Below are 24636 nucleotides of genomic sequence, written 5' to 3' on the forward strand. Positions count from 1 at the left end.
AGGGTTTATGCCACTGAACTACGAGGAAGGAGCGACCTCAGCAGCAGGAGAGATCTCAAGCAGTCCCTCCTGCCTTGTCCTACTTTTGCACAAGATCTTGATCAAGTCACAGACAGCGATTGTAAACTATTGTAATCTACAGTTACAGAACATCAATCAGATTCAAGTAGCTTCACCGGTAGCCTAATATTTACACTATTTATTTATTTATTTATTTATTGTATTATTTATTATTGGTATAATGAAAATTAGCTTTAAATTACCATTATTAAAATTACATAAATGCAGGAATGCTTATTCAAAATTTGTGGCTATAAATTGTAAAACCAAAACTTTTTTTTATCTTTTCTATCTTTTTTTCACGGATTATCGTGTAATTTATCTTTTGGTTGGAGTAAATTCGACAAATGCGCAGGGTAATTTTATATTGTATTAGTAATGGTGGGTCAAAATATGTGTAAGAAGGCGGCAAACATTTTAACATAAAACTGGGACTAAATTAAAACGTTCGTAATAAACGTATTCCTGCTATTCAATTAACAACAGCAAGCAGGCTAGATGGAGGAAAAGACAGCCGCCGTAAAATAGCAACACGGAGAAGCAGGAGGCAGGCTAGTGTAAACGTGACAGTGATTTGATTGGTTATGATGACTCTGGCGTGGGTGGACCAATGTAGTAAACAAATCCCGTGTGCGCATGCTCACTGCGCGAGTGCTGATGGAGGTTTGTCAGGAGAAGGATCTGCTGTTAGCGAAACGTCTATACGAAGGTTGAGGGCAGCTATAAGCATTTTGTTCGACAGTCAGTAAGTAAATATGTGCATATAACCTCCTTGTTATTGTCTGTATTTACGTGATTTCTATAATGTACGGTTAAAAAGCATTGTTAGTACTGGTAAAGTTGCTAGCTTCGAAGAGCTAACGTTAATCGTTGCACTTTCACTACTGCATCCAACAGCTAGCTTTCCAATTTACGCGCATCATATGTGATTTTTATCATTTGTACTTGGTATATTTTGCACAACCCGTCGTGTACTTTCTATAGGTTTGGTCTGTTAATTTATCCGATGATAGATTAATGATTAATTTGTACATGATGATGTTTACGTCTGGCCTAACTCGTTAGCCTAGCCATACGACTTTTAAAGAGACGCTGGAGTTAGCCAATCAGCATCAGATCTTCCGAATACAAGGCGGGGCGCGCGAAGGGGCGTAGCGTGTATTGTGTACAGTACTGTACGGGTTGCATTGTAAGAATATGAGGTTTTTGTCTCACTGCCTAAGTCATATAAGGCCTATTTGTCGGCCTTTACACCGGAATGCTACAAGGATGTAGTTTATCACATCTGTGGTTTAGCTAAAACATCTGTGGTTAACCATATTGAGGGAAGTTAATGAAACCTAGCAACCCAGCATGACAGTAAAGCGATGACTGTGATGTAAATGAGGTCAAAGTGACTGGTCGTCTGGGTAATCGTATAATAATGGTGTAAAGTCATCCTACATATTACATAGCAGGGGTTTTCAAACAGCTCTGGGGGTCCATGGAAAAGTTAAAAAAATAAAAAAAAATAAAAAGTTTAAGTTTAGTTAAGTAAATAACAATTATTTAAACAAAATAAAGATCAAAATAAAAAATAAAATGGATTAAAAGGAATGAGTAATAAATACATACTAATTTTAACTGTACATTGCAATATAATGTAAGCTAAATATTTTACAAATAATATTTTGGACATTTTCACAGTATAACTTTTTTTTTTTTTTCCGGCACTCAGTTTCAGTCAATCTCATGTTAATCTTGAGTACCTATAGAGTAGTAATATTGCATCCACCATATCTCCAAAAAGTGTTTAGTTTTATTACATTTATAAAAGAAAGACAGGCTGTACCGAGTCTTTCCGGAAAAAGCCGAGCGGGTGGAGGCGTGCCGTGTGGGCAGACTGTGTGTGTGGGTGTGTGTGTGTGTGTGTGTGTGTGTGTCTACTCATGGTTTATGAACACATGATTTGGTTTTACAATAAACACACAGACACCTACAGTAGCCACCTAAACAAATTTATTAAAACAAACACACACACCATACATCGCATGCTCCAAAGATACAAAGAACTATATGTGATTGTGTTGTTTAGCCTACTTGCTGTGTTCAAGTTACACGCCGATAGACACAGACATTTGAAGCAGTTCTACTCACCGCCTGCGGTTCCAACGCAAGACTGTTAACCTTTAGTTTTGCGACTTTTCCATCCTGGAGAACTAAACGATTAGCAAATCCGGCTTCGAACTGGTCCTTGTTTATAAAAAAAGTCATCCTCGAAATGCATGGAACAAACAAGAACACTTGCACAACTGTGTTGATGTTCTGGAAAAACAAACTCCATCCACTGGTCTCTTAACGCTTGATTCTTTGGGAATCTGTGCAGGGTTGTCTTGCCTTGGCAACCGAAAACACACTTCTCTGGGGACATATTGCAGCGCAGCCGATGCACAGCGCTTTGATGGGCATAGGTTACGGCTATCGCTCTACAGCAGGACGTATAAGGAAATTCCGGCGCATCTGACGTCATACGCGCCCATACTCGAAAAAAAACTTTCCGAAACTTGTGACAACCAGGAAGGAGTATTTGGGAACAGAAATATTCAATCAAACATACAACTTAATTTTTTAATCTTTTTCCATGTTTAGCATGGGAATCCATTTATTGTCAAATAACATGCTTTTTTATGTTTCAGTATTTTGCTAATACAGTCTGCTTTATATAGTTGTACTTTGAGAATACAGTTCTAATAACATTTGTCATACAGGTGCTAAGGACTCGTGTCGGTCAAGATGGCTTCAGACACGCCGATTTCGAGGGGTATTATGACCTTTTACCCCACTAGTGAAGAGTTCAAGAACTTCAGCCGCTACATTGCGTACATGGAGTCCCAAGGTGCACACAAGGCAGGCCTAGCCAAGGTTAGAGGAAAACCATGCTTTCTTGGCATAAAAAAAAAGTTTTCATTCACAAAATTACATTTATTTTTCTAAATTACAGATCATCCCACCCAAAAACTGGAAGCCTCGGCGTTCATACGATGGCATTGACGACCTGCTAATACCTGCACCGATTCAGCAGGTTGTGACCGGGCAGTCGGGGCTGTTTACACAGTACAACATCCAGAAAAAATCCATGACTGTGAAAGAGTTCCGCAAAACAGCCAACAGCGACAAGTAAGTCTTGTTGACTCATTTTCTTCTTACTCATTTTCCAGTAGAAATTGATTATAAACGCACCTGTCTTTCCCTTTTAAGGTTTTGCAGCCCTCGGTATGATGATTTTGAAGAGCTTGAAAGGAAATACTGGAAAAATGTAACCTTTAACCCTCCCATCTATGGAGCTGATGTGAATGGGACTCTTTATGATCCGGTGAGTAAACGCTTGTAAGCAATCTCAATGATTTTTCTTTTTTTGTTGTTGTTTTGGTTTCGTCTTTGTTTTTGAGAGCTCTGAATTGAATGTAGTCATTGTTTCTTTTTTCCCGTCTTATGCAGGATGTCAAGGAATGGAATGTAGGGCATTTGAATACCATCCTTGACACCGTGGAGCATGAAAGTGGTATTACTATAGAGGGAGTAAACACACCCTACCTCTACTTTGGCATGTGGAAAACCACTTTTGCTTGGCACACTGAGGACATGGATCTCTACAGCATTAATTACTTGCACTTCGGGGAACCAAAGTCCTGGTAATTGCACCTGCGGCTTTCATTTAAAGTCTTGAATTGATTTTTTTAATAGAAGAAATATCATTTGTAGATGAAATGTTTGCGTTTACACAGAAAGATGGTTGTTGTATTTGTCTGTCCTAATGCCAAGTGCTAAATTCATCTGGAATCTCATAGGTACTGTGTGCCTCCAGAACATGGGAAAAGACTGGAGCGGCTAGCCAAAGGTAAACAGCTTTTTTTTTTTTTGTCGTGAATTCTGCACACATTTTGATGTATATTTTCTCATATATAATACTTGACATTGTTATACAGGCTTTTTCCCTGGAAGTTCACAAAACTGCGAAGCATTTCTTAGACACAAGATGACTCTTATTTCACCTTCAATTCTAAGGAAGTATGGCATTCCTTTTGAAAAGGTATGTTTTTATGATCATGAGCTGATAACTTGTTTTTTTATATCATTAGCAGACCATATTATGCTTCCTTAGAATGCACGTGTTTTTAACTTTGTTTGAGGAGGCTTTTTGATGTCATTGTCCATTTTTGATTTGTAGATAACTCAGGATGCAGGAGAGTTCATGGTGACGTTTCCGTACAGCTATCATGCAGGCTTTAATCATGGCTTTAACTGTGCAGAATCTACTAACTTTGCCACAAGGCGATGGATCGACTATGGAAAACAAGCCATACTGGTAAAAAAAAAATAATCTAAAAAAATAATTAAAAAATTTGGGGTAAATAATCTTTTTGTTTTATGACCCTTATGCTCACTAAGGCCATTTATGTGATAAAAAAAAAATACAGTAAAAAGTAATGTATTGAAATATTACAATTTCCAAAAAAAAATAAAAAATTGCTATTTGAATATGTTTTAAAATTTAATTCATTCCTGTGATGGCAAAGCTGAATTTTCAGCATCATTACTTCAGTCACGTCACACGATCCCTCTGAAATCAGTCTAAAATGCTGGTTTGGTGTACTGATTATGTTGACAAAATAATGTTTTCAGGATTCTTTGATGAAAAGAGCTGAAATAGAAAAATTATGTATGTCTTGACTGATGCTTTTGTTACATTTTAATGTATCCTTGCTTAATAAATGTATTCATTTATTTAAAATATATATATTAATGACCCCAAGCTGTGTACTAAAATGCTTGTACACAACATAGTGCATCAGTCTTATACATAAAAAAATCAATCTTGTATCGTTTTTCCCTCAGTGTTCATGTAGGAAAGACATGGTGAAGATCTCGATGGATGTGTTCGTAAGGAAATTTCAGCCCGAACGTTACGAGCTGTGGTTGGCGGGGAAGGACAATGCGCCCATTGACCACTCCAAGCCCATGCCTGAAGCAGCTGAGTTTTTAGGTGGAGAGGCTGGAAAGAGTGGTGCTCAGGAACTCATTGAGAACCAAAGTAGTGAGGGACAAAAGAAAAGGTAAAAAAAAAGTTATGCTCACTTTACTTCTTGCATGCTTTTTACATACCAGTATATACAGTGTAAGATCAATCTCCAATGTTGTCCCTTTTCGAATTAAATTAGCCTGGCCAAACAAAGGATAGGAACCAAAAGACATAGAGTGTGTCTCGACTTACCAGAGGAGGTTCTTCCAAAGAGTGAAACAAACGACGAGGAGGCTGAATATGGAAAGAAGGGGCGCTTGACTCCATACATTGAACAATGCAGAGAGTATCAAGGTACATCATGTGGTTATGCTAACTTTCAACTTTAAGTTACAGCGGTTGTTGGAACTCCTTTGTTTTTTACATTTGATGTATTTCAGAATTGAAGGACGAAGACAACCTTCTGCCTCTGACAGGTTCGAACAGTTCAAAGATGCTTCCAGGTTCCAGAAGTCCTGCATTTGGGGAGCGTGTTAGGGGTGCAAACCCGGTGACTGAAACTACTTCTCTGTCCTCAGCCTGTGTCCAGTCCTTCCCAAAGCGTCATCTCTCTATAGCGTCTGTCCCTACTGTCCCTCACTGCCTGTCAGCCGTGCCACGGATTTCTACCAAACCAGGGGTGGCGAGCCTTCTCTTTCATCGGACCCTGAGCCCTTCGGATGCCCTACAGGTCCATAGCTATGCAACCAAACCAGCGCTCTGTAAACCTGAGAAACCCAGGACAGAGAAACTCAGAGAGGAACTCAGAGAAGAGCTCAAAGAACCAGACGTTCAACTAGATGTCAGGCCAAATACGCAAACTCCACAACCAAACACAGAGGTTGGTAACTGCATTGTCTTAGTGTGTATATTTCAAAAATGAGCATTTTTGTAGTTGAGTGCTTGTTTAACATATATAAAAAAGCAAGTAGGTATATACTATGCAATTAAAACAGGGCTGTTATTAAAATTGTATGTTGTGGCTGTTAACTGAATAGATGTTAATCTGAGATTAAATTGAAAATAAATCTCTAAAATCAATACTTTTAAATATGATTTCAAGTGAATTCAGGCATCATAATGTGCAATATGAAAATTGATATTTATTTTAAGATGATTTATTGAAGATGAAATATTATTAAATGATTACTTTTAAATTAGTTAGATGACTTTAAAGATAATGTAAATGTAAAAATGGAATGAACTGCATAATTAAATATCTAAAAACAACCATTACTGATAAATGAAAAAATATTTGATAACTGATAAGGTACCAGTATATTTTGCATGCCTAAATAAAACATTTAAAAAAAGGATGAGGTACACTCCTGGTCAAAAGTTAGGTCAGTTTGTGTATAATTATTTATATATATATATATATATATATATATATATATATATGTGTATATATATATATATATATATAATTTTATTTTTCCAAAAACCAAAACAGTGAAGACTTTTATAATGTTTCAAATAATAGTTGTTTTGGACTTTTTGTATTACTTTTTTTAATCCTGAATAAACTGCATCACAGTTTCCACAAGAATATTACGCAGAACTGTTTTTAATAGGGATAATTATAAGAAATTAATTATTTTTAATGCACGTGAAATATATTCAGCTTGACATCACAAATAATGTTTTAAAAACAAGCTCAAAATGAAGCACTACCACAACACACATCCAAATGAAATGAACTCTTCTCTTGCTTTTGTTCAGCATGAAATTGTGGGAGAGACAGAGAATAAGAGCATGAAGAGGAAACTCCAGCCACTTAGCAAGTTGCCGTACTTGCATCCCCTGCTCAGAGAGAACTCCAGTGATGAGGGTTAGGATCTGTTTCATGTTAGTCATTTATTGGTGCGTCACTGTTTGCTCTTTCTCATGAACTCCTTCACTCCACAGAGATTCAGGAGCCAGCAGCCGAACCAGACGAAACCAATCCCTGGGCCAGACTCCTGGCTCCCATGTGGCAAAGCAAGCCTCGCGATTTTAGAGTTGAGAAGGATTTCAACTTCCGCATGGGCCAGCAACCGCCGTACTGTGCAGTGTGTGCACTCTTTCACATGTACACACAGGTAACACATGCTAACACTATCATCCCGGAAATCTATTATTACTCACTTTTCAGCCAACACAGTCGACAGTTACTGGCTGTTTGATTCTGAAATCATACACTTATGTCTGTTAGATTATAGGCTAAAAGATGTGATGTAATTATTCTTTTATTCATGAGCTGATAATTGAAAGATGACTTGTGCGAACCAACCTCTAAATTGCTGTTTCATCTGTGTAGAGTGATGTAATCCGTCTGAGCCAGTGCGGTTCTGCAGCTGAAGGAGGAGAGCAGAGGACCATGCCGCTGATTCCAGAGATGTGCTTCACCAGCAGCTCTGAGGGGGGACACCTGTCCACCCCGAATCTGGATAAAGATGGCACTAGCCAACTCGTCAGCTGCTCTGTGTGTAGTGTGCGCGTACACACCAGTAAGTTTGTCCTTCACTGTTGCCACTGAAATATGTGCAGTTGAAATGACATGTCCCGACAGTCACTGCATTTTAAAGCATTTTTCTACTTCCTTTATAATTTTGTTTGGCATTTACGTCATCTATCATATTCAAAAGTTTGAGGTCACTAGGATTTTTTTTTTTTTTTTTGAAAGAATTTAATACTTTCATTTAGCTAGAATGACTTTATATTGTAATCCTTTCATTTATAATATTTGGCTAGTTTGTGTGCTACTGCGCATGCGCCCATGTGTGCATATATTACTAATGCACTCTCACAATGTGCGCCATTGACTTTTAACAGATGGGCGCAAACGCATTTGCTATTTAAATAATGTGGTGCAGGACGTGAGAATCTTCTGTGGTGGACTGAAACTTGCAAAAAACACTAGCGTCGTGCCTGGTGCTGCATTGCACCGGGTATATGATAGGGCCTAAAGTGTCAAAAAGTCAATATAGGGCCCTAAAGTGCTGTTTCATGTGGATTTTGGTGGAAATCTTGAGATGGTAACCAGTTACATAATGAAAAAATATGCACTTTTTCTTTATTGATTGGTATGAATGCTATCCTACAGTTTTTATGTTGCAGGAATTGTTTATAGAAATGGTTTATATCTGTGTAATATGTCTGCTAACTGTAAAAAGATAATCGAATGAATTGTGGATGTTTTGTCTACAGGCTGTTATGGCGTGTCTCGGGATACTAAGCTGGACGGGTGGATGTGTTCCCGCTGTGAAGCGAATGCCATTACTCAGGTTAGTTGGATCATTTGTTTAGGTTTACTTTTTAAACCTCTGCCATGCTTTTTTTTTTTTTAGCTGCTAGGGAGCGCTATCATATCTGGCCATCATATGTGACAAGGTTTTGCTCCCACGAATTCGTTTGTTTATTATTCTCAGTGGTTTGTGTCTTTCCCTCAGGACTGCTGTTTATGCTCTCTGAGAGGAGGAGCTCTGCAGAAGGCAAACAATGACAAGTAGGTACCCGGCAGCCTCCTGAGAGAGCACTTCATGGTCCGATTGCACATTTTCAATGGCACACATTCCTCTCAGCTGAATGACACTCTTATGTACTGACTCCAGGTGCTTGACAACATGTCATGTGAAGGGTTTTACTTCAGGTGCCAGGGAAACCTGATTTGCTTGACAATGTGGTTTTGTTGCAGGTGGGTTCATGTGTTATGTGCCGTGGCAGTGCTGGAGGCTCGATTCGTGAACATTGCAGAGCGCAGTCCTGTTGATCTCTGCAAAATCCCGCTTCAGAGATTTAAGCTGGTGAGTTAATGTTTTGCACAAACATATGACACTATCTGAATGCTGTGGCGATTGGCATATAGAGGGAAAGTGGATTTATATAATTTATTTTAGAAATCTTGGCTAGCACAAAAAAACGAGTCATTCAACTACACTGTTGAAGATGTAATTAATGACATCCCCAACACTGGTTTAGGGTTGGTCAATTAATACATAAAAATGAATAAATCTTACAAAATTATCTCGTTACTGTAAAAGCTTGTTTTTTTCCATTCATATTTCTGATAAAATCCCCCGCCCTCTTTCTCGTGGAAATTTTTTTCCTCTTCATTTCTCCTGTTTGATCCGTAGAGGGCAGGCGTGGACATGATCGCACTTGAGTGCTGCTTTATAGTAGAAAATCCGGTTGTTCTTCTGATAAAACACCGACGCTGTTTTTCATGTTTGCAACTTGATTTTAAGCAATCTATTGCATAAAGTGCTATATAAATAAACATGACTCTACTAGAGTGCCGATTTGCAGTGCTCTTGCAATTTAACACATCCACGTTGCAATGATGAGCAGGATTTGTTTTACTGAAGGCCGTCTCATCTCAGGTTTCTATTGTTAAATGCATGACTAAGAATGGTTCCTTTTCAGAAATGCCAGTACTGTCGTAAGTGGGTGAAGAGGAGCTCGAGTTGCTGCGTGCAGTGCTCACATGGCCGCTGCTCATCTTCCTTTCACGCCACCTGTGCACAGGCTGCCGGGGTTCAAATGCACCCAGACGATTGGCCATTCGTTGTTTACTTCACCTGCTGGAGACACAAGGGCGGCAACCAAATAGAGGTAGACAATACAGACATGTTCTGGAAGAATACAATTGAAAAGAGAGTGAAAGCAAAGTCTAGATATGTCACCCGAACAATGGAAACGCATATGGAAGCCCCTTCACTGTTTTTGCCTTTAACTATATTGAATGGCACAATAAGGGCATGATAATGGGACAGATTCTCTTTCATTTCCTGCTCTGCACTGGTGGTTCTAATATAGGGGGAAAACAATACTAAAGGGAAATTAAAAAAAAAGCATAATTCTGTATCAGTTATCAAAATATACTTCCAATATCTCTTGTTGACATCAAAAATCCAACGTCCAATCAAACGCCTTCTTTATGTGTACAGATGTGTCGTAATGACACAAAGACATGCCCGAATCTCCCTTACCGCTTTGAATCAGATAGTTTTGAACAATTGCTGGTTATGTATTTTCTCAAATATCATTTTTGACCCAAAAAAAGCTACGGACTGCAGCTTTAAATCAAAATTTAATAACTTGATCTTCCATTGAATTGACAGACTTCTCTCTGATCACGTACACAGAACTTAATCATTTTAGGCTCATTAAACCCGTCCCTTTCTTTTAATCGACCTCAAGTTTGCATTCAGATCTGCCTCACTTCAGGCAATAATAACCAATTTATTTTTGTTTTTCTATAATCTGTTGCTACTTTCATTTCATGAAAACTTTCAACTTAAAAAGTGTGAAATTCTTGAAGAAAACCTTAAGCAGTCATGGATAATTTTATATTATTTATTTATTTGAAATAAAAATATTTGAACAAATCTGCTTTACTGCTGCTTAAACCATAGACATGCAGAATAGTAAAATACGTAAAGGAAGTAAAATAATAGAGAGGACCCCTGCAGACTCTCATTACTGTGGGTCAAGGCCATGTACTGTAGTCTTGTTTTTCAAAACAATATGAAACAAACATAATTAATCATTAAAAAAAAATCTAAACTTGGCACAAGTAGTAGAACCACTAAAAAAGTTTTTACAGCAACTGGTCTGTCTGGGTTTGTCAACAGGGTGGAATTCTTATCTTTGAGCCAGTATGAATACATATTTTAAGTATAAGCAATTTGTTTGCCTCAAGCCAAGCATGTTAGTGTACTATTGTTAACACACAAAAGGTGTTATCTTAATGTCTCATCTCTGATGTCATCTTCAGCAGCGCAACAAGGCATCAATGCGGGAGTTGGTGAAGGGGCAGAAAGTGATCTGCAAGCATAGAAATCTGCGATACTACCATTGTGAGGTAGTTGAGCTGACCAAAGCCACCTTCTACGAGGTTATCTTCGATGATGGCTCATTCAGTGACAACCTCTTCCCTGAGGATATAGTGGTATGTGAGGGGATATGCAGCTCAAAACAATGTTTCATGATCAAATGCACAGTGTACTGAGGCACTGCTGGTCTTTATTTCTCAGAATAGAGACTGTCTGAAGCACGGACCACCGTCAGAGGGCGACGTAGTTCAAGTACGCTGGACAGATGGCCTGATCTATGGAGCCAAATTTGTGTCTGACCATATCATCCCAATGTACCAGGTCAGAGAACAACAAACACAATTGCGCACACGATTTGGGTTAGAGTTCAACTTCAGACACTGCAAAGTAGATGGCGTGTGTAACAGTAGGATCACTGTTTACAGTGTATAGGATAGTGTAACTGTAAAAAGAAGGACTAAAAATCTGTACTGTACACTTAAAATTTAATATAACATGCACTACCATATCTATAATGTCGTCATTTTTGATAGAGCCCCTTTTTTACTTTTTTCATGACATTGACAGTCCTTGTCGTTGCTATTATTGACGCAGTAAGCTATGACGGGTCATGCAGTAGGCTTAAATTTCAGTAGTAGGCCCCTTTACCATGGGCACTCTCTTTACCCATGGTAAAATCACTGTAACTCACTGACTCCGGTGGCTTATTGCTTTTATAAAACAGCAACATGATAAAACTACTGTTATTAAAATCTACGATTTATGTGTACTGTTATTGTCAATAATATTAATAATATATTGATCATAATTTTTTTTGTTTTTTTTTTACTTTCTATTAATTAAAGTATCCTGAAACAAAAGTCATACACCTGACTTCACATTGATGATAAATATTCCTTGAGCACCAAATCAGATATTAAATTGATTTCTGCAGGATCATGTGACACTGAAGACTGGAGTAATTATGCTGAAAGTTCTGCATTGCCATCACAGGAATAAATGGCATTTTACAATTAGAAAACAATTAATTTAAATTGTAATAAAATTTCACAATATTACTTTTTTCTGTATTTTAGTCAAATAAATGCAGCCTTCATTCTAAGCATTAAAAAATGTAAAAAAAAAAAAAACACACCAACCCCAAACATTTGAATGTTAGTGCAATCAGAAAAAGCCTGAGGCTGCCTGGGACTTTCCAGAAAAAGGTTTCTCATGTCAACATGTTGATATGGTATGTTTTAAGATATTTAGTTTTGGAAAATGGACACAATGGGTAATTTTTTTTTTTGTTTGTTTGTTTTTTTCTGCTTATTGACTAAAGGCTGGTTCACACCAAGAATAATAACTAGTGATAATTATATTAGAGTCCAGCGGACGATGTCGTTCTGTTTGTTCTAAGCAGTGCAGGTTTGCTATCTGTTGCTTTAAATGTGCAAGCTCTTTAAACCAGAATGGATTCTGATTGGCTGTCAATGTTTTTATCATGCATCAGCTGGAAAGTAAAGAGTATGAAAGTGATATGAGGGGCCATACAAGCCAAAATCCATTATTCTACCGTCATACACATTCATTCCCCTTTCACATACATTTCTACTTTCACATTCATCCTCCTCTCACATACAGACATTTCTACTTTCACATTCATTCTCCTTTCACAAACATACATTTCAACCGTCACGCATACATTCTCCTTTCACATACATACATTTCTTCTCTCTCACACACACTTACATTCTTCTTTCACATACATTTCTGCTCTCTCACACGCATACCTTCTCCTTTTTTACATGTATTTCTTGTCTGTATGTTTTTTGGTATCCATTACTTCCGCTTTAAGCAGCTTTAAACAATCCTGTTTTCTTTTCAAGTAGCGTTTTAACTTCATTGAGAACTTTTTCACATACAAACCCTATGTGGATTTCTGTCAGTCTTAGGATTTGTTGAGGAAATCAAAAAATAGAGCTGCAGTAAATACGTTGGAGTCCTTAGATGGATGTCTAAATGTAGTGCGGACTGTTTATTAATCCAGACAAAGAATCAGGTCTGAGAACAGTTGAACACACAGAAAAGGCTGTTTTTCGGGTGCCACATATAATTTTTATTTCTGTCGCACACCGTACAATCTGCAAATATAACAAAAGACAATAATAAATTAGTTTTTTGTTTCCCAGTGTTGAAATAGCTGGCAGTGTGACTACTTCATGTCAAAAAGTGAAACGCTCTTTCAACTAACTCACGTTACACATTTATCTGAATGTATGGTCACAGAAAATAAAAAAATTGTGTATTCCACCAAATAAAACAATAGGCCTACTGACGTTAACATTTCAGTAATCGGACTATAACGCTCAATTAACATAGGCCTACACCAACTCTACAAGCACATTACGTAGCTATTTAACTTTATAACTCTAAACTCTTTACAAAAACATTGAGTGCACTGAAAATGTATCTCTTTAAAACATTGTCAAGCCATGATAAAAACTTATATCGCTGCAAATCCTGAATTACTGTAACCACAATAATAGGCACACATCCTATTTTTGTTTTTGGGTGTGTGCCTAACACATTTCACATACATATATATAAATATGTGAATGTATATGTGTGTGTGTGTGTGTGTGTGTGAGGAGAATGTATGTATGTGAAAGGAGAATGAATGTGAATGAGTAGAAATGAATGTGAAAGGAGAATGACCATGTATTTTCTAACCGCGTCTGGCTTGACTGCAGTACGGTGACCTGGGGCTCGTTCTTCGTACGTTGCTTAAAACATCCGAGATCAAATGAGACATCTAAGATGATATCATCGTGCTAATCATGATCCGGCTAATTGGGTTCTTCGAACACACCTGTTGTTTATGATTAGTATCGCTGGATTGAGTTATCTGAGATAACTGCGCGTTCTCGCGTTGGTTTAAAAGGGAACATGTATCGATAGCAGAACCAGTGATCAGCAGCGCTGCTATTGGCTGTTCAGCATGGCCAAAGAACACGCCCAGTTTTTCTACCAAGCAGAGCAAGCGCTTTTAATGCAACGTTATGCCGAATTTCAGTCTTTAATTAAAACGCCAGGGAACACCTCAAAGTTTGCAAAAGCCAGGAGAGAGTGCTGGCAAAACTAGAAGACAAATTAAATGCGTTTGTGGTGGCCATGTTAGATGTTTTAATAACTTATTATTGTTTTATTTTTATTTTCATAATTTCATAATTACTTTGTTCATTGTAATGTCGAGTCACCACACTATAATAATAAACATGGTAAAAGTGAAGTACAAAAATATTCTACTTAATGGTAATTTTAGGCCTTATAGGCCTAGTGAGGCACTGTTAAATAAATGATTGTCTGTTTATAAAAGCAAACAGGAAAAAGGCTGAGAAAAAACTAATAATGATGCTCCTGACCCTGGCAGAAGAGCTGACCCTTGGGTTGAATGTGAATTGCCCTGTTGTGAAGGGCATCCCTGGGTTCAGCTCTTCCAGACCCACATCAGGGACCAGTAGCAGCAACACCTTCATTACTGGGAAATGAGATTTAAATTATCTTTGTACACTGTGAAATAATGTGTTGCTGCATTAAATGAAGTAGACCTATAATCCAAATTGGCTGGTTTAGTCATTTCAACTGTTAAATCTTGAGTAATGATAAATTGCTTTGTCTTGTGAAAGTAAAAACTGATAAACGTATGTTAATGTAAAAAATATTTTGCCATGAGTTATCAATCACATTGCACTGGAGAGTGAAGAAAACTTCTCAGATGACTGTCCTTTGGAGGAAGTACTTTAATTTAATTGATGGCTTTAATTGATTTCTACTTGTGCCTATGCCTATTATTTCTGACAGGAGTCCACATGTACAGAAAGGCCTACAGAAGAGTCTGCACACAGCAGTGATACAGGGGTGGGCAGTGTAGACAACTTTTGCTTTTTATTTGTTGCATTTGTTCCCTATATGAGTCTTCAACAGAAAATAGAGTATTTTGAAAAAACAAAAATCAGGGGGAGAAACAGAACTTGGCTAAGAAAAAATTGCACTAGAAATAGAGTTGCTTCAAAATAAACTTCAGAGTAAAATCACACAGAGTACTATTACTGACCTTGCATAATATCTTTTAAAAAGATGACTGAATAACTGGCTTTTCTTTACAAAGAACTATTGAAATAAAACTCTAAGCAAACAGAGTTTTGCAAATTTGTCTTGTCTTTTATTTTAGGCTTAATTAAACATTTGATGTTGGCAGTGTTGTGTAATATGGCACATGCAATGTCACTCACAGGCCCTGTCAGAAATCTTCCCTTTAGTTGGCCGAAGCTCATGTCATTGTGTGCCCTTGTCCTAGAGCTGCATTGTAACTGGTCTGGGGTTTGGGTCAGGGAATGGGGTCATAAAACACCTGTCTCCATGCAGGATCCTGTTGTAATCACCTGTTTAATGGAAAAATGCAGTTCTCAGCATAAGTGTATGTAATACCGTGAGTTTGATATTTATAATTTTCCTTACCATGTTCAAATAATGTTCATAAATGTGAATCTCTTAAAATTCTTGAGTCATGCACAGATCCTGGCCATTTTGCTTTCACACTGATTTGTGATATAGAACATGGTCACACACCATCTAAAAGATTTTACTCAGTCAAATGCCTTTTAAAAAAAGTGATATAATATTCCAAATCTGGAATATTAAAAATTGTAATAGTAATTTGGCTGCACTGTATAAGCCCCCTTTCTGCTCACAAAATCCCTTCATTGAGGCCTTGATGGGAACATGTGTGTAGTCTATAGTGTATGGCACCAATCACGTAAGTTAAACCGGAGGGACTGTAAGTCATAATCGGCATGGTCATCATGATTGCATTATCTTCATTAAAAATTATAATATACCCTAAGTTGGCAAAAAAAAAAAAAAAAAGAGCACTACTTTGTGAATGGCACGACAGAAAGCTTATCAAGTTCTCCGCATCTCCAATAGTGTAAAGGAAGCCACTCGCAAATAATTTTAGGGCAATGCAAACATTTTGTGCTGTTGTTGAAGCCCGATATCGAATCGAACATTAATGTGCATTTCCAACATAATAATAATGTATTTAAACGACACCCTCACGACGATCGTTTCACGAGAAAACAAAAATAAATCTCAGAAATTAAGCTACACTATCGCGCTGCGCTGAAGGACTTCCGTAGCCTATCAGCCGCGATCTAATCCTGTTTACATGAAATAAGCCTGCTCGCGAGCAGGTTCAAGCTGACGGACCTGTTGCTATGACAGCAAGTCCAGGAAGAGCGTCGAAGAACCAAACGATCCAAGATCATGGCAAATCGCCAACAATCAAATCCAGCTAACTGAGTTAGCGACGTACGAAGAACGAGCCCCTGGACCACTATATTCTCTCTCACTCATACATACACATTTTTTTCAGACACATACATTTTCTTCTTGCATACATTTATTATTTATAAAATTAAATGTATACTTTGAATACATTTGCATAAGAGTAAAATGTATATGTGTGTGTGTGTGTGTGTGTGTGAGTAGAATGTATGAATGTGAGAGCAGAAGAATGAATTTTGGCTTGTACGGGCCCTCATAAAATATCCTTCCTCTGCCATTATAGTTATACTTCTGGTGTGGACTGCTATTCTTTTTTTTAGTCACAACGATTTTTTTGAACAATATCTTTATTAGTATACTTATTGTTCTTGATGTGAACAGGCCTTAAAGGGATAGTTGACCCAAAAATTGAAATTCTGTCATTTACTCACCCTCAAGTTGTTCCAAGTCCGTTCATCTTCGAAACACAAATGTATTGCAAAATTGATCACCACAGAGAATGACGGAAAAGATAGTTTTATTACTCAGCTAAATGAGTTGTGTTTTCTGGCAATCATTATAACTGTCCTTCATCAAAAGTACACAATATGCATCCAAACTGGTTGTGCAGTCACACTCGGAAAACAATTATTCCAACATGACCTGAAGACAGCGTAACTGTAGACCGTGGCAAATCAATTTATATCATTTTATAATGGCTTCATTCGCTGCTCATCTGAGGAGAAATTAAAGTATACTTTTGTAACTCTGATATAAAAATGGCTCTTTTAATTGTTTTCCAGGTGGAATTTGAAGATGACTCTCAGCTCACTGTTAAGAGGGAAGACGTGTACAGTTTGGACGAGGAGCTGCCCAAACGTGTTAAAGGCCGACTGGTGAGTGATTTCCTGCCAGCTCTGCTTCACTAAAGGTGTAGTTCACTTTTGAAAACGTTTGCTGATAATTTACTCACCCCCATGTCATCCAAGATGTCCATGTCTTTCTTTCTTCAGTTGAAAAGAAATTAAGGTTTTTGATGAAAACATTCCAGCATTTTTCTCCATGTAGAGGGAATGCATTGACACGTGACTTTCCTGCGTGACAACCCCCCTCAGCCTGACCGAGTGACTGGATTTAATAGGGGAAAACTGCGGAAATGCGACTAAATCGAACAATTTTATCAATTTAAACTAAATGTTGGACTCAATATAGTGTTCCTTACAACTTACTAAAGATCCAGTAATTCATGGATATTGACATGCAGCCAGGAATCGTGTTGCCTGACATTTATGTTTGCCTGATTTCGACACCGGGGAAATAAAAGCAATATAGACCTAAACATAAAGCAAATTTGCCTGTGAACGCTTTATGTAAATATAATATAGGTAGGTCTAAATCCGGGTGATCACTTATATCAGTGTTATATATATATATATATATATACAGTATATATGTATATCATATCGTCCAGCCCTAAAACTTTATAAACTTTATTATTTTATTTTACTTTTATTAGTTACATTCAGAAGTTGCTGACAACACACCCTCAACATAACGACCTCAACATAAAAAAACACACGACGTCAACATAAAAATTATAACCGGTTTTGCCAACATTCACTTTATTGGAAGTGTATTTTTAACAGTAACATCAACAATCTATCTCCTGTCATTGAAAGTTTAGCTTAAAAACTATTTCCTGAAAAAAACATGTTTTACAAAAAAACAAACAAAAAAAAAACAGTCTTTCTTGACTTAACTTAAGTCTTTCTTCACCTCACTTAACATAAATACTTGTTTTTATAAAAAATAAAATAAAGACAGCCTTTCTTGTCTTCACTTAACATAAATACTTGTCTTTATAAAAATTTTAAATATAGACTATAAAATTTCTTGACCTGACATATTTAACAGTTAACACTGTGACAAAACTTACTATTTATAATCTGCATTTTTTATTTTTTTATCTTTATTTTTTATCTTATGTTTAATCCCATGTTATGAGTTAATGAGAGAGGCGAGTAAAACCAGTGGTTGTACATCATTAACAGAAGCTTCTCAAACCTCTCGGGTTGAAACGAAGGCGACCGTGTTTAATCGCAGCATTTCCTCCACAACAAACTGCCCGACCAACTTCTTCAACTCCCCCCACTTACTGGTTTTGCAACGAAGTCCAGCTTTTGCTTTTGTGGTGGGGAACCTGCTCTCTGCTTCGCATCACCTGGCGTGACTTGCTCTGTAAGTTTGGCTGTGCGGTGCTGCGAATCCAAATGTTTTTTGTTTGTTTTGGTAAATTTGACGAAGTGTTTCTGTAGGTAGATAACACTTTGTCACCGCCAGCAGTTTACAACGGACCTTAATGTTGCCGTCTTTAGCTGAGACAAACTCAAAATAGTGACTGTATTTCCAGCTAGAAAAAGCGCATCTCTCTACTCCCTCCAACGTTGTTTACATTTGTGTCGCTGCGTGCGTGGTACACGTGACGTGAACCTCATGCTGAAAACGTGACTTGTCGCGCACACTCCCCGAGATGCAAGAAGAAATAAATATATGTATTTACTAAGGAAAATTACAAAAATAGTAACGCACAGTGACCTGGATAAGTAACTTTAATCTGATTACTGGTTTCGAAATAGTAACGCGTTATATTACTCGTTACTGAAAAAAGGGGTCAAATTAGAATAACGCGTTACTTAGTAACGCGTTACCGGCATCACTGAGCGAAACGATCACTCATTTAATAAATAAATAACAAAGTTTAAGTTGAGTTCAAATGCTCGCCTTGCTCTGTTCTGTGATGCGCGTTCGTGACTCTCCTGTTCAAACTCGTTCATCAAAATGAACAAATCTTTTTCCGAGTCAATTCGTTCGTTGAATGAACCAAATGACTCGGGTGAGCAAAATATCAGCAAAAGATTTTTGAAAAGTGAACTACTCCTGTAAGTGTGCGGTATTTGAGAAACTTATTACAAAACGCCTTTTCCTTGAACTATTTTACCTCTACAGGAACATTAGCTTGTCATGATACAGAGCTACTGAACACACTTTATACATTTTATTTCTGTCTCTAGTCTGTGGCGTCGGACATGCGCTTCAAAGGGGTGTTTGTGGAGAAGGATGTGAAGCAAGACTCGAAAAGACAGCGGATGATCAACTCCCGTTATAGGGAGGACTACATCGAACCGGTCATCTACAGAACCATCATGGAGTAACGTCCTCACAAACAATATCTTCAACAAATCGATCAATTGGCTAGCATCACTACCAACATAACAAACAGAAAAGCAGGCTGGACCAGGCGCCTCAATAGTTTGAGTGGACAAACACATCATCATGTGATCGGACAACTGCAAATACGTGTCCACCACCGGGCTTTGTTTCTAAAAGCACCGAGATCGTGATTTAGACCTTCAGGTTTAGTATTAATTCTCATTGAAATGATGTTTGGGCGGCACAATTGAGAGCACAAGAGATGAAATGCTAGGAATGTCTTGTGTAAGAGTGTTTGTTTGTTCGGACGGCACACAACCGGCTCAGGCTCAGCGGCTCTCGGACTCCTACTGTCTTAAGTCAGGGGGCGGTAATGTTTCAGCTATTTGTTTGTTTTAATCTCCTCCTTCAGACCCACCGTCTGACCGCACATGAACAGGCCTTTACACCATCAGACAAATCTTGAGTCAGCGGGGATGCGCCGTCCCGCTGACCTTTTGTAGGTCTTCAAGTGCTTTGCAATATCTGAATCTCATGGATGAATCTAGTCTTAGTACGAGCAGCTCTCATGTGTGATCTACTGTTAACATGGGACGTTATAGGAAACTAGCTTTATACTCTCATAATTAGGTGGATACAGCAGCTTTGGGTTTTGTTTTTATTTAATTTATGTTTCTGTTTCAGTGCAAGGAATGCCAGTTTCCTAATCGCACCGTAGTTCTGGATTAACTTTGTTTGTAAAAAGAAGTATTTATATATGTTGAAGGCAGATTTTCTCTACTTTTTCTACTCTTAGTTGTATTACTATGCCAACACAGGTAAGAGTGACTTGTGACCAATCATGGTCAAAGAAGTGGTGCACTTATCCACATGTTTGGTTTTCTTTTTCTCATTTGTGAGTTTTTATAGTTCCAAAGGCAGGGAAGGCAACATCTCAAGGCACTCCATTTAGAGAGTCCTTAAAGAGACGCCTCTTTTGAATCATCTACATTATTTAAAAAAAAAAAAGCGTTTTGTGGAGATCCCTTTAGCTGTATAGCATTACAGATCCTTGTCTTTAGTTATTTTGAGCAGTAAGCATTACACTCCCTTGTCTTGGAATATAGATACATTGTTAATTTAAGGCTAAAATCTTTATTTTTAAATTAAAAGCAATGTCTCCCTCCCCCCTGAACATTTGTTGTTTGTCTCATTTTAGCCTCTTTTGAGTGTGTTTTCATGTCACGGCCTGCATACACGTTCTTTGTGAATCATTTACTACGTTTAAAGTCAATATGAAGTGAGTTAAATCAGGATTTAAACACGTCAACTGCACTGAAAACAAATAATATGCTTTATCTAATCAATAAAATTGTGGCAACATATTACAAGCAATATTATTAATTAAATTGTACAAATAAGAATTAATTAGAATATTAATTTGATTAACTATTACTCAATTCTAATTTGTTCAATTTAATAAATAATATTGCTTGTAATCTGTTGCCACAATTTTATTGATTAGATAAAGCATATTCATTTTTACAGTGTGGTTTGAAAAAAAAAAAATAATGATACATTGACAATTTATTGAATGGTAAAAAGTTTAATGACGGCACTGGACTCTGACTTGCAAGAAGCGTTAGCATACGGGGAATTACAACTTGCATTTCATTAGAGCTTCGATATGAACCACCTGACCACTGCAATGTCATTCAGAGATGGCCCTCACTGCAGAACATGAAATCCACGGGGAGGAGTCGGATCTAGATCCAACTCCTCCCACCTTACATATACCTAAACCTGCCCAACCCCACTGTTAAACCTATCCAACTCCACCCCTCAGCTCTAGATCCGACTCCGCCCCCTGGATCTCGTGTACTGCAATGAGGTGCTACTGGCCCCCTCAGCTGATGACGTGAAGTCACATGGCTTAAGTGACATTAGCGTTTTGGAGGGACTGCAAGAATCACAAAGACAAACAGTTTTCTTTGCAGAAACATGCATCACTTAATAGTTCACTGTAAGTCTAAAAATTGACGTTGACCTTAATGTTTGTCTGATAATACTTCTGTGCCACAGTTTATGCATTCACAGCCAGAACGTTAAAATATTAACTCAAAATACACTTAGCAGCTAACCTGGCACTTGCTGCCAACCAGTTATTTTTTTATTTATATAGCGTGACATCCGCAGGGAAATCATACTTCACTAAGTGTTATTGTGTTACCAAGCTCTGGGAATGGCATAAACCATTCCCAGGAAGCTTGTGTGAGGGTGTGAAGGAGCTAATGAGATGAAGATGTGTTATTCCGAAGCAGTTCTTCTTGATCACTAGGCTTGGAATGTTCTTGAGAAGGATTCCTGAGAGATGGATGGATGGGTGTCAGTTACCCGGTTACGCCAATTAGATTGCTTTGGATGATTAGGCAAAGTAATAATAGAATTTGTCACCAGATCATGGTAGTCAAGACTGGTGTTTTGTACGTTTGTCTCTCTGCGTTATTTCAAATATATTATTATTTGTGTGGACATGCTAACAACAATGCCAGCTGGATTTTACGTCTGAAGGATTTTTTAAGATAGCGTTTTGTTGAGACTTCTGGTCCAGGTCAGAGCCACCTAATATCAGTTTGTTTGACTTGTGGAAGTCCTTGAGGGTTACAGTATCAGTCATATTAATAGTGTCCTACTTAAGCTCGTCACACTGTGTTGTCTCGGAGGCAGTGCTAGGAAGTGTCTCATTAAATGGACTATGAAGTGCAGTACTGTAACTCTTTTTATTTCCACCTAATAGTGCATTTTCATACGAGATATGACAACAGGAATCAGCCATGACGTCTATCACAACATGATATCACGATCACAACAGTCTTGTGCACAAATTATTTAGGTGAGTTAGCACCATGCAGTTTGTAACATATGTAGTCCTGGCTCATGTTTTCCTAAAAGTCAATGCAACACATTTTGTGTTCCACTGGGGGTAAAAGTTAGATATAATTCCTGATATCAAAAATTGTCAGTACTAGAAGAAATCTAATTTAATTTTATTCTAGATATCAACATTGATTGCATGTCTCGCAGAAATACAAATTACTGATAGCATGAGTTAAATTTAAACTAGTACAAACAATAATTCTTAATATCTGTAATTGTATTTTCACTAAATCAAAAATTGCCATCGTTACTAGTTCAGATATCAAGAATGAGCATTTTATCTAGTGAAAATTGAATTATTGAAATCGAGAATTCATATCCTGCAAATGATTAAGTCAAAAACAGCGTCCCATAGATAGTCATTATAGGGATAATGTTAATTTCTGAAATTACAAATGTGATTTTTACTAGTAAGAGTGCCATTTTAGATTTGTGAAATTGCTCTCCTCATGATTGATCTCAAAAATAGATTTTCAGGTATCATAAACAAACAATGATCTGTGTTGAAATACATTTACAGAAATCCACAAGTAACATTTCAACTAGTGAGTTTTTGAGATCAGGAATATATTTACTAGTAACCATGAAATTATTGAAATAAAAAATTGAGTTTTACAAGTAAGAATTGTATTTCTGATATGTGAAATTCAAATTTCAACTTCTAAGAAATCAATTCTTGGGATCAACAAGTGAATTTGAATGGTAGCCTATGGTGGTATTTAACTAATGAAAATGGTACAATTACAGAAGAATTAAAAATGTTCCAAGTTGAAATGTAATTCCTGATATCAAAAAATTGCCATTGTTACTAGAAATCCAAATGTCAATAATTAGCATTTTTACTAGTGATATTTGAATTATTGAAATCAAGAATTCATATCCTACGAATGAATAAAAGTCAAAACGGTTTGCCATAGCAAGATGAATCAGCTATGAGCATTTAAAACACAGCAGAATGAATTCATCAGTGCATTCAACGCAATTCTGGAGTATCGTATACGCAAGTAGAACGATCAGAAAGGAATTCACTCACAATTAAATCCAGGTTTCTCTCCAGAAATTGCAACCGAGGTTATTATGGGTAACTAAAATCATGAAAACTAAAACTATATATATATATATGTGTGTGTGTGTGCATGGTCACAGTTAAAAGCACATTTTTCAAGACTCAAGATTTGAAGCAGGATTTTATAATAATAATAATAATTATTATTATTTACAAATTTTGCCACCCCGATGAAATCATGAGTCTTACCTGGTCACCCCTGAAAAAAAAAAAAAAAAAGATAAGTAACTCTTTATTTCAAGGTGACATTTATATGTTAGCCTACTACATGTAGGCTAAGTTATAATTATGCATAATTGACTGTTATTACTATAATAAATAACCCTGAACCAAACCCTAACCATAACTTTACTGTAGTAAATGTATAATTAATATCACTCCGCAATTGAGTAATTACGTCACCTTAAAAGTTCTGACCACTCCCCTGGTTTGAGCCTCGAGGAACCCTGGTCTCTTTGTTCCTGAAAGCATGCGAAGTTGATTTACACTAGTTGATATGTAAACATCCATTAGCTTTTTCTTTCTTTCTTTCTTTCTTTTTCAGACAGGGAAATCCTAAAGTGGTGTCATCTACTCAAACAGTAATCAGACACGCTTGGCATTAAAGAAGACACAAACAGGCCAGAGTTGTAATGAAAGAGGTATTGACTTTTGACTGAGGAATATGTATTCAGGTAAATCTCATCAGTTTTTGCATGACACACAGATGCCTTTATGTGACTGCAATGCAATAAACTGCATTATTGATATATCTGATAACCTGTGTGAAGCGCTAACTAACTTTAGTAGCACGAGCTGGATTGCTAGTCCATGAACAGAGTGGTTGTGTGTTTTAATTAGAGCATATAATATGAATGTTAGAATAAGTGTGCACTGGGTGAATGCTGACTGCACTAATTGTGTATTACTCACACACTGTGATTGTTTACCTTTCATTAGAACATAAAAAGCCATTGATAGAATTAAATGGGGTTTGTTTTTTTTACATATCATAAATGAGATTAAATATTTTTTTTGTTAGGGTGGAGGCTATATTAGATTTGATGCAAATAAAAATTAGACATTTATTAGACAATAAATTAGACCGGTATGAGGGAGTTTCAATGTCTGGTTTCACTTTATTTTAATCGTCCCTTTAACTCATTCTGTTGACTATTAGTAATGTTGCACCCATACATGTCTACTAACTCTCTGTTAGTAGAGTATTAGACTGGTAGGGTTAG

General features: G+C 37.1%; 1 protein-coding gene across 4 annotated transcripts; it reads left to right on the top strand.

Moving 5' to 3' along the window:
- Positions 1–666: 666 nt before the first annotated feature.
- On the top strand, positions 667–20605 carry kdm4ab (lysine (K)-specific demethylase 4A, genome duplicate b). Of its 4 annotated transcripts, XM_089131390.1 has the most exons (23): positions 667–805; positions 2808–2961; positions 3041–3216; positions 3298–3412; positions 3538–3731; positions 3888–3937; positions 4026–4129; positions 4268–4405; positions 4936–5153; positions 5259–5413; positions 5500–5535; positions 5638–5939; positions 6821–6929; positions 7007–7179; positions 7398–7587; positions 8288–8364; positions 8530–8585; positions 8775–8883; positions 9503–9691; positions 10857–11030; positions 11116–11235; positions 17025–17117; positions 19293–20605. In XM_089131390.1, exons 2-23 carry the CDS (start codon positions 2833–2835, stop codon positions 19431–19433), a joined length of 3048 nt encoding a protein of 1015 aa, XP_088987516.1. In that variant the 5' UTR covers positions 667–805; positions 2808–2832; the 3' UTR covers positions 19434–20605. The 4 variants fall into 4 exon arrangements, with proteins under 4 accessions (XP_088987516.1, XP_088987513.1, XP_088987514.1 ...); XM_089131387.1 differs by having other exon boundaries at positions 5500–5939; XM_089131388.1 differs by having other exon boundaries at positions 5500–5939; positions 10860–11030.
- Positions 20606–24636: the final 4031 nt, after the last annotated feature.

The sequence above is a fragment of the Pimephales promelas genome, chromosome 5, assembly GCF_988280905.1.
Source record: "Pimephales promelas chromosome 5, fPimPro1.hap1.1, whole genome shotgun sequence".
In the NCBI taxonomy this organism is placed as follows: domain Eukaryota; kingdom Metazoa; phylum Chordata; class Actinopteri; order Cypriniformes; family Leuciscidae; genus Pimephales; species Pimephales promelas.

Bases quoted from the DNA above. Each gene is read 5' to 3' on its own strand.
- kdm4ab (XM_089131387.1), top strand. From the start codon at position 2,833: ATGGCTTCAGACACGCCGATTTCGAGGGGTATTATGACCTTTTACCCC. The intron at 8,586-8,774 runs GTAGGTACCCGG...GTTTTGTTGCAG, and splicing joins CAGAAGGCAAACAATGACAA to GTGGGTTCATGTGTTATGTG. The intron at 17,118-19,292 runs GTGAGTGATTTC...TTCTGTCTCTAG, and splicing joins AACGTGTTAAAGGCCGACTG to TCTGTGGCGTCGGACATGCG.